Genomic DNA, 11,116 nt, shown 5'->3' on the forward strand with positions numbered 1-11,116 from the left:
CCTGGCAGAGTCCTTATTTATGTGATTTTGTGGAAGGGGACACTTGCTAGGGCTTTCCCTCAACCTATGGTTATTACTCATAGTTTTAAAAAGATTTTTCTCTAAATGATGACATGCTTCACTATCCTATTGGTGATTTTCTTTATTTTCCAGATTTTGTAAAGTGTGCACGAGTTACATTTCTAGTCAGAAAAACGCTATGAAAACATCTTTTCATTTTATCATCTTGCAACATTTCTCTCAAGGTGATGAATTATAATAGATGGAGTTGGAGGGGAGATCCAGAGGAGCACAAATGCCTAACTGCTGCCATATTTTTACACTCACTCAAGGGACACAGAGCTTTCCCCTCTTCTTAGTTCACAGTAATTTTCCGATCATTCACGCAACCAGTATTAACTGTTTCACCTGCATAACTGCACTTCATCTGTGGAAACAGACTATCGAGTTTGTAGACGTTAGGTGTAGTAGTAACAAGATAGACCACGTCTATATATCTTATACAATTTTCCCTCCAATGGGGTGAACAGACTTTAAACAGGTATTCAAACAAACTGTGAAAAGTGCTATACAGGAAATGTGTGCTGAGTGCACTGAAAGGATACAAGACGGGGGACCAACTTAATGGGAGGGGCTTGAGCAGTTCCCTCAGAGATGCCCCATTTAATCTGGAACATGAAGAATGCGAAGCTTGCCAGACTGAGACTAAGATGGGAAGATTCCATATATCAGAAACTGATAAGCAAGGCCATGGGGCAGTAGAGCATGGCTATTCTAGATAGTGAAGGAAGGGCGGTGTACCCCAAACTTAGTGTCTCAAGAGTAAGTGGGAAGAGAAGGCTAAAGAGGAAAACCGGGGCCAAATAATGGGTGGTTGGATTTTATTCTAAGAAGAAGGAGGCTATTGCAAGGTTTTAGGCAGAGAAATGAAACAACACAAATAGCAGGCATTCAATACAGCTTCTTCACAATTAGCAGTAGTGTTACCCGAAGGGTCATCTATTAAGTTTACTCTTAACATCAGTGATACTAAAAATAACAACAATTACACCTCTATATCTTTATGTTATCTTCAAGATTTTCTTTTCAGGTGTACATCATAATATATTTCGAATTCTGTGTAGGTACATCATGTTCACCTCCCAAAGGCTAATTACAATCCATCACCACACACATGTGCCTAATCACCCCTTCTGCCCTCCTCCCTCCCCCTTCCCCTCTGGTAACCACTAATCCAACCTCCATTGTTATGTGTTTGTTTGTCATTGTTTTTATCTTCTACTTATGAGTGAGATCATACGGTATTTGTCTTTCTTTCTCTGACTTATTTCACTTAGCATAATACCCTCAAGTTCCATCCACGTTGTCACAAATGGCTGGATTTCATCATTTCTTATGGCTGAGTAGTATTCCATTGTGTATATATACACATCTTCTTTCTCCATTCGTACCTTGATGGGCACCTAGGTTGCTTCCAAGTCTTTGCTATTGTGTATAATGCTGCAATGAACGTAGGGCTGCGTGTATCTTAATGCATTTGGGTTTTCAAGTTCTTTGAGTAAATACCCAGCAGTGGAATAGCTGGATCATATGGTAGATCTATCCTTAATTTTCTGAAGAAACTCCGTACTGTTTTCCATAGTGGCTGCACCAGTTTGCACTCCCACCAGCAGTGTCTGCGGGTTCCCTTCTCTCCACATCCTCTCCAACGCTTATGGTTTCCTGTCTTGTTAATTATTGCCATTCTGACCAGAGTGAGGTGATATCTCATTGTAGTTTTGATTTGCAATTCCCTGATAGTTAATGATGTTGAACATCTTTTCATGTGCCTGTTGGTCATCTGTATATTTTCTTTGGAGAAATCTCTGTTCAGATCTTTTGACCATTATTCAATTGGGTTGTTGGTTTTTTTGTTGTTGAGACATATGAGTTCTTTGTATATTTTGAATATTAACCCCTTAACTGATAGATGGTTTGCAAATATCTTCTCCCAATTGTTAGGTTGTCTTTTTGTTTTGTTTATGGTTTCCTTTGCTGTGCAGAAGCTTTTTAGTTTGATGTAGTCCCATTTGTTTACTTTTTCTATTGTTTCCCTTGCCTGGTCAGACACCATATTTAAAAAACTGCTGCTGGGGCCAGCCTGGTGGTGCAGTGGTTAAGTGTGCATGTTCTGCTTTGGCGGCCCACAGTTCGCTGGTTTGGATCCCGGGTGGGGACATGGCACCACTCATCAAGCCATGCTGTGGTACGTATCCCAATATAAAGTGGAGGAAGATGGGCACGATGTTAGCTCGGGGGCAGTCTTCCTCAGCAAAAAGAGGAGGATTGGTGGATGTTAGCTCAGGGCTAAGCTTCCTCAAAAAAAAAAAAAAAAGAGTGAAGAAATGCTGCTAAGACTGATGTCAAAGAACGTACTGCCTATATTTTCTTCTAGAAGTTTCAAGGTTTCAGATCTTACCTTCAAGATAAATTATTAGAATCATACAAACTTCCAAAACCGAATCAAGAAGAAGTAGAGAATCTGAATAGACCAATCACCAGTAAGGAGATCAAAACAGTAATAAAAAATCTCCCCAAAAATTAAAGTCCAGGAGCAGACAGCTTCCCTGGTGAATTCTACCAAACATTCAAACAAGACTTAATACCTATCCTTCTCAAACTCTTCCAAAAAATTTAAGAGCTGGGGAAGCTTCCTAACTCATTCTACGAAGCCAACATTATCCTGATTCCAAAACCACACAAGGACAACACAAAAAAAGAAAATTACAGACCAATATCACTGATGAACATCGATGCAAAAATCCTCAACAAAATACTAGCAAATCAAATACAAGAATACATTAAAAAGATCAAGTGGGATTTATTCCAGGGATGCAGGGATGGTTCAACATCCACAAATCAATGTGATACACTACATTAACAAAATGAAGAAGGAAAATCAATGATCGTCTCAATAGATGCAGAGAAAGCATTTGACAAGAAACAGCATCAGTTTATGATAAAAACTGTAAATAAAATGGGTATAGAAGGAAACTACCTCAACATAATAAAGGCCATATATGACAAACCCACAGCTAATATCATTTTCAATAGAGAAACACTGAAATCTATCCCTCTAAGAACAGGAACCAGACAAGGAAGCCCACTGTCACCACTCTTATTTAACATAGTATTGGAAGTCCTAGCCAGAGGACTTAGGCAAGAAAAAGAAAGAAAAGGGATCCAAATTGGAAAAGAAGAAGTGAAATTGTCACTATTTGCAGAAGACATGATTTTATATATAGAAAATCCTAAAGACTCCACTAAAAAACTTTTAGAAATAATAAATGAATACAGTCAAGTTGCAGGACACAAAAGCAACATACAAAAATCAGTTGCATTTCTATACACTAACAATGAAATAGCAGAAAGAGAAATTAATAATACACCCCATTTACAATTGCAACAAAAAGAATAAAATACCTAAGAATAAACTTAACCAAAGAGGTGAAAGATCTATCTGTATGCCAAAAACTATAAAACCTTGTTGAAAGAAATTGAAGACGACACAAAGAAATGGAAAGATATTCCATGCTCTTGGATTGGAAGAATTAAAATAGTGAAAATGTCCATACTTCCTAAAGCAATCTATAGATTCAATGCAATCCCTATCAAAGTTCCAATGACATTTTTCACAGAAATAGAACAAAGAATCCTAAAATTTACATGAAACAAGAAAAGACACCAAATAGCCAAAGGAATCCTGAGGAAAAAGATCAAAACTGGAAGCATCACACTCCCTGATTTCAAAATATACTACAAAGCTATAGTAACAGAAACAGCATTGTACTGGCACAAAAACAGACACACAGATCAATGGAACAGAATTGAGAGCCCAGAAATAAACCCACACACCTACGGACAGCTAATTTTCAACAAGGGAGCCAAGAACATACACTGGAAAAAGGAGAGTCTCTACAATAAATGGTGTTAGGAAAACTGGACAGACACCTGCAAAAGAATGAAAGTAGACTATTATCTTATACCATGCACAAAAATCAACTCAAAATGGATTAAAGACTTGAATGTAAGACCTGAAACTATATTTATATTATCTTATTTGATCATAACTGCAAGCTATTCAAATAGCTGTTGTTATCATTTTGGAGGGAGAGAAATTATGTGACACATCCAAGATCCTTACAGGTAATAAGTTGGTTGATCAAAGACTTTTTGTTTCTTTCTTCCAAAGATTGGCACCTGAGCTAACATCTGCTGCCAATCTTCTTTGCCTTTTCTTTTCCTTCTTCTCCCCAAAGTCCCCAAGTACCTAGTTGTATATTCTAGTTGTAGGTCCTTCTGGCTCTGCTATGTGGGACACCACCTCAGCATGCCTTCATAAGCAGTGCTAAGTCTGTGCCCAGGATCTGAACTGGTGAAACCCTGGGCCACTAAAGCAGAGCATGCAAACTTAACCACTCGGCCATGGGGCCAGCCCCAGAGGAAGGACTTTTGATACCAAGATAGTGCGCTATGCCAATGCCACTCTCAAAATGAGACATTTACAATTCATAAAATTCAATTCACAATTTTAATAGCATAGCTCATTCAAATAAACATAAAATTATGGAAAAATCTAAAGATAGACTGAAAAACATTATGAATTATAATTGTGTTTTAATGTACATATTAATCATTGAACTGCAAGGAATATAGCTGGATGAATCATTTAGAGAATTCTAGAAGGAAATTTAAATTATAAAATTGAAAACACAATTTCCCCATATGTATTCCTTAAGCTAATGGGCAGGAGAGGAGACTCAAATTAAGCAAGGAGAGAAAAGGAAAAACATATTGAAGGAAAGAGACCCCAGCGACTGTGACTGGATAATGGTTGAATAACAGTGATCAATTCAATTAGTAACCAAAAATTATATATATAATTCTTTATACATCAGAGAACATTTAGTTCCAGCAAAATTTTGTCCTGTATTTTAGTATATTTAAATAGCAATCTATCACAGGTGAAATAAAGACCCTTCTTCTTTCAATGGTCATTCAAAAATTTTATTAAGAACCTACAATCTTTCAGTCATAGTGGTAATCATGCAATAAATGGGGAGCTATTGAGAAACATAACTCAAGCACCGAAAAAGCATTGAAAAGTCTAGGAAACTGAAATGGGAAAAGTAGTAGTCAGTGCAAAAAAGAAAAAAGAATGGGCAGAGCTGGATAAATATTTTCCCCAAAAATATTGGGTTTATTTCCAATCGAATCATAAATGCTCCAGAAAATTTTGAGAAATGTAATGCTAAACTACATTTAAAGTTTCTAAAATTTGTTCAAGGACAAAAACAAATATGCCCTCAAATCTTTTGGATTTTAATCAAGTGTTCAAAGTTAATAGTTTCTAATAATTAAAATATATTTTTTAAAAGAAGGGATTGTAATAAACAGGTTCAAATTTTTTTTTGGAAACAGAAAGCATGAAGAATTAGCATGTCTTTGAAAATGACTGGCCATATGCTATTTATTTAACTACAGTTTAGAATATTAGTGGTTGATTTATTGAGCACTTCTAATGTGAATGGTTGGGGAATCCAACAGTCAAGGTTCTCATGCTCTCTAAAGAATCATAATTTTCATTATAGACACTTTAAGGAAATATACATTTAGAAAAATGTGAGAGAGTGCTCTGTTATTCATGACTATACCTATGCTAATGGTTTTAGCCAAAGTGAGTTCATAGTTAAAAGTTAAACTAGCCAAAGACAATGTACAAACACAAATATTCTGGGTCGGAAAAAGAATAACCCCATGCAGCCATAGCAAATCTTTAAAAACGCAGGACTGCAAAATTACCTAGGAACTCTGGACGTGAGTTCGGAAAAAGAAGCTCTAAACCAAAAGTTAAAGACTTCTGAAAATGCAAAATTTACTTTCACACTTTAAATCGAATTAAGTTAGTGAGCCTTATCAACAATAAGAATATGAAGAAAATTTGCATTCATTATACCACAAAGCAACACATTTAGAAACACCAGGAACATGCACTGAAAAGGAATAAGACAGTTACATTTCAAATGAAAAGAAACAACCCCAATGTGCAAGGCAGTAAAAAAGGACTTTCCACAAATTAACTGAGAGTTGGCTCAGTAATCCTTGTAATTAATAGTTAACTGGATTCAAAGGTATCCCTGAAACTGGGGTTTGCCTCATTAACCCTCTCCTCACCCTGAGCAAGGAAGTTGGGGAGAATCGGCTTGAGGAACTTGAACTCGCTGGTACCCGAGCCTCCCCTCAGACACACCTCATACTGGTAGCTCTGGGACAGGGTCCCGGTGCCACTCACGTCCACCAGGTGGCCCGGAAAGGGGCCCTCGGGCACCGAGCAGCCACCCAGCGACGCGGCCCTGCTTCTCCTGCACAGCCGCACCGCGACGAACAGCAGCACCGACAGGAGGAAGAGCGACGACACCGACGCCAGCGCGACGACCAGGTAGACGGTGAGCGGGTCGGCCCGCGCCTGCTCGGCCGCCGCCTCGGGCAGCGGCAGGTAGGGCTGGGAGAAGCCGTCCACCAGCAGCACGTGCAGCGTGACGCTGGCCGAGCGCGGCGGCTCGCCATTGTCCCTGACCTGCACCAGCAGCCTGTGCTTGGGCGCGTCGCGCTCGCTCAGCAGCCTGGCCGTGCGCACCTCGCCGTTGTGCGGCCACACGCCGAACAGCCCGGGCTCCGTGGCCTTGAGCAGCTGGTACGACAGCCAGGCGTTCTGGCCCGAGTCGCCGTCCACCGCCACCACCTTGGTCACCAGGTAGCCCGCCTCGGCCGCCCGGGGCACCAGCTCGGTGCAGGGCGCAGAGCCGTTCTGCAGCGGGTACAGCACGAAGGGCGAGTTGTCGTTGGCGTCCAGCACCAGCACGCGCACCCGCGCCTGGCTGCTCAGCGCCGGCGAGCCGCGGTCCGTGGCGCCCACGCCGAACTCGAAGGCCTGCAGGGCCTCGTAGTCCAGGGACCTGAGGGCGAACAGGTGGCCGTTGTCGGCGTTGATGGACACGAGGGAGGCCAGGGGCAGGTGCGGGTCTTGGGGCGGCAGCAGCGAGTAGGTGAGCTGGGCGTTGGCGCCTGCGTCTGTGTCTGTGGCGCTGACGCTGCCGATGTGCAGGGCGGGACTGTTGTTCTCGCGGACCCAGAGGGTGTAGGAGGTTTGGGTGAAGGCCGGGGCGTTGTCGTTGACGTCGGAGACCAGCACGGTTATGTTGTGCTGGGTTTTCAGCCTGGGTGTCCCCAAATCAGTGACCGTGATGGTGATGTTGTACTCGGCTCTGCTTTCTCGGTCTAGGGCTGTGTTTGTCACTAGAGTGTAAAAATTGTCAACAGAGGGTTTAAGGAAGAAAGGAAGATCATCTTGGATGGAACATACCATTCTTCCATTGTCTCCCGAGTCAGGATCTGAAACACTGAATACAGCAATTATGGTCTCCTGCAAGTTTTCTGCGATCTCACTGATGAGTGTTGACATGGTCAGTTCAGGAGGGTTGTCATTCAAATCCATCACCTGGACGAACACCACACAACTTCCAGAAAGGCCTCCACCATCTGTCGCCTGAACATTTAAGGTATAAGTCTGAATGGATTCGAAATCCAGTTTCTGTGTTAAAAGGAGTTCTCCCGATTTTGCATTTATTCGAAAAGTTTTGCGAATATCTTCAGAGGCTTGGGAAAATACGTAAGATATTTCTCCATAGGCTCCGATGTCTAAATCGCTAGCAGAGACGACGGCAACCTGGGATCCAATCGGGCTGTTTTCCGGGACCTGCACCTCATAGAGCAGATTTGCAAACTCTGGGGCGTTATCATTGATGTCCAAGACTTCAATGCGGACCAGGGCGGTGCCAGACCTGGGTGGAGTCCCGCCATCTACTGCGGTGAGGGTTAACCTGAACTCAGGCTGTTCCTCGCGATCCAACGCTTTGTCCAGCACCAGCTGTGGTAATATCATGCCATCGGCACTGTCTTGTAATTTAAGATGGAAGTGTGAATTGGGGCTGACTGTGTAACTTTGGAGACCGTTGCTTCCTACATCTAAGTCCTGGGCACTTTCTATTAGAAAAGTAGTTCCGGGAGTGATACTTTCTGAAATTTTCAAAATTATTTCTTTGTCTAGGAAAACCGGGGAGTGATCATTTATGTCCCTAATTCGTAGCTCGGCCTGAAAAAACTGCAAGGGATTTTCCAATAACACCTGGAAAGGCAGTACACAGGGCTCGGTAGGGCCGCACAGCTCCTCCCGGTCCAGTTTTTCATTTAACAACAAATCCCCGGTCTGTCTATCCAACTGCAAACGCATTTTTCTCCCTTTGGAAATGACCCGAGGCCCCCGCGCAGCTAGTTCGTCTACCTCTAGTCCCAGGTCTTTGACCAAATTGGCCACAAAAGAGCCACTCTCCGTTTCCTCAGCCACTGAATAGTGCCTAGGCTCGGAACCAGCCTGAGCTACGCCCAGCAAAACAAAGAACATCAAGACTTGCCTTTGTTTCAGAGAGCGTTCCTTTCCCTCTTTGGCCTCCATCGCCTTCTGGTCTCAGCAAATCTGACCCAGCTCGGGCTTGCGTTGTCGCCGTCTCTATCTCCCAGTATCTCGAAGATACTGGGGGTAAGTGGAGACGCCTAGGGCCCTGATTTCCCGGAGCGACCGCCTTAGAAAGCCTCCCCTTCCTGCTTGCTTCTTTAGCAGCGCATCTGGCTAAAGGAGCGCCGGCTGGTAGCTTTCCTCCTTCTACTTCTAATGCTGCAGCGCCACCCTGCGTCCTTTCCAAGTGTTTATTTTATCCAAAACATTAAGAAAACCCCACAGGTTTCTTTCAGTCCGATGGCAATCTAAATGGAATATTTCCAAGTAGTCTCTCTCAATGTACCGAAGTCTTATCTGTGTTTGGACCGGCTTTTTCCGTTGCATTCATTACAACATGGCAATCAAAGACGAATTTCCATTCCAGTTTTCTCACCATCCAATCAGCTCTTTTTAAACTGGACAAAAATCAATTTTAGAAACTGGAAGAGAGTAACTTCAGTCCTAGGATGAAAGAAGGCTTTGACTAGGAAGTTCCCAGTTTTTTTCCAGAGCTCAGGCATGTGAGCATCTGGATGGTGGTTAGGCTACCATCCTCATGCTCAGGCCCAACCAAAAAGTATAGAGACCCAGGGAAAGCACAGAATTCAAATGAGAACATTCTCCTGGACACTGAAATATTCTCCTGACACATATTTCTCTCTTGCACTAGTCCCATTTCACAATTCCATGAAATTTGATGTGTTTGAGTCACATGAAAATCTCCGAAAATAGCTGGATAATTTCTTCTTGTGAATGTCAATATTTTTATTTTCCTTTCTAATAGATAAGAGCATTTTTAAACATAACTTCAATTCAATTATCACATCTAGCAACATTAATAATTTCATAATATAAAGTACCCAGTAAACACTGAAAATTTTCCTATCTTTTAAAAATGTCTTTATAGAGATAATTTGTTAAATCAGGTGTCAAATAAGGTATATATATGCTGGATGTTTGTTGTTAGGTTTTTAAAGTTTCTGTCTTTTTGTGTTTTAAAATAATATTTGATAAAAAGAAATGAGTTATCAAGCCAAAAAAGACATGGAGGAAACTTAAATGCATATTGCTTAGTGAAAGAAGCCAGTCTGAAAAGGCTACCTACATACTCTATTATTGCAACTACATGACATTCTGGAAAAGGCAAAAGGATAGACACATTAAGAAGGTCAGTGGTTCCTGGGGGCAGGGGAAGAGGAATCGAGAGGTAAAATGCAGTGGATTTGAGGGCACTGAACCTTTTCTTTATGATACTCTAATGGTGGATACATGACACTATGCATTTGTAAAAGCCCATAGAACTGTACAACATAAAGAGTGAGCTCTAATGTAAACTACGGACTTTAGTTAATAATAATGGATCAATATTGGTTCATCAATTATAACAAATATATCACACTAATGCAAGATGTTAATACGAGGGGAAACTGTGAATGGGAGAAAGTGGGCATATGAGAACTCTCTGTACTATCTGCTCAATTTTCTGTTAAACCTACAACAGCTCTAAAAAATAAAGTCTCAAATATTTGTATTAAATGTTTCAAATATATAGAAAAATTAAAAGGAACTGTACAAATATAATTCTACTCTCCATCCAAATTTAAAAATTGTTTGTATTTTGCCATATTTCTTCTATCTATCTATATGTTTTATTCTACACACACATATCCCTTTTATTGGCTGACACATTTGAAAGTAACTTGAAGACATCATGACACTTTGCCTCTAAATATCTCCTGAGTAAGGACATTATCTCACATAATTATAATGCTACTATCACACTTAACAAAATTAATAATTCCATAATATTATCTAAAGTCCAGTTCCTATTAAATCTCATTAATTATCCTTCCATTATCCTTCCTCAATTTCCTTCAACTTTAATAAGGGTTAATATTCACTCTTGAGTTCCTTTTACAAATGCACTTACTTTCTTAACCACTTGTTATAAGGAATGGCTTATAAAATTTGTTTTTTAGCCAAGTTTTATGATTGTATCAGGCGTTACATCTATTTCCTCTAGAGAAGACCTCCTTATGATACTGAATTTTTTGAAGTGTCCAGACCAGTTGTCCTGTAGGATGTCCTACATTCTGAATTTGTCTGATTGTTTCCTCATGGTGTCATTTAACCTGTTCCTTTGTTCTCCTGTATTTCCAGAAAACTGGAATGGATAACTTATTAAATGTAAAAATAGCATAACATTTTTTAAAGCTCTCTTTTATTTTCTGTAATTGGGTAAAAAAAAAAGGGCAATTACAGGTATTCTTTTTTAACGTTTAGAAAATGAATGCCTACTTGTATTCTGTTGAGATTAGTTTTTGCTTTTCATGATTATTGCTTTTATATTAATATTATAATAATTCAAAATATTTTAATTCATTGACATCGAGCATTTAACACAATTCATCCAGGTGAATACAACCCAAGACTCAAATCTTTAAAAACAGTTCTTTGTACAGGCTGTAAAATTTGATGAAGGTCAGAAATAGATGTAGTGAAGATCACTTACATCATAAAAGT

The 11,116-nt window shown here is 40.4% G+C and overlaps 1 protein-coding gene across 1 annotated transcript; it reads right to left on the reverse strand.

Annotated features, from left to right (window-relative positions):
- Nucleotides 1-5,968: 5,968 nt before the first annotated feature.
- Nucleotides 5,969-10,654, reverse strand: PCDHB2 (protocadherin beta 2). The gene has a single exon (XM_001502242.6). The coding sequence runs from the start codon at nucleotides 8,549-8,551 to the stop codon at nucleotides 6,155-6,157; it is 2,397 nt and encodes a 798-aa protein (XP_001502292.4). The 5' UTR covers nucleotides 8,552-10,654; the 3' UTR covers nucleotides 5,969-6,154.
- Between the last annotated feature and the right edge of the window lie 462 nt (nucleotides 10,655-11,116).

The sequence above is a fragment of the Equus caballus genome, chromosome 14, assembly GCF_041296265.1.
Source record: "Equus caballus isolate H_3958 breed thoroughbred chromosome 14, TB-T2T, whole genome shotgun sequence".
Taxonomy (NCBI): Eukaryota; Metazoa; Chordata; class Mammalia; order Perissodactyla; family Equidae; genus Equus; species Equus caballus.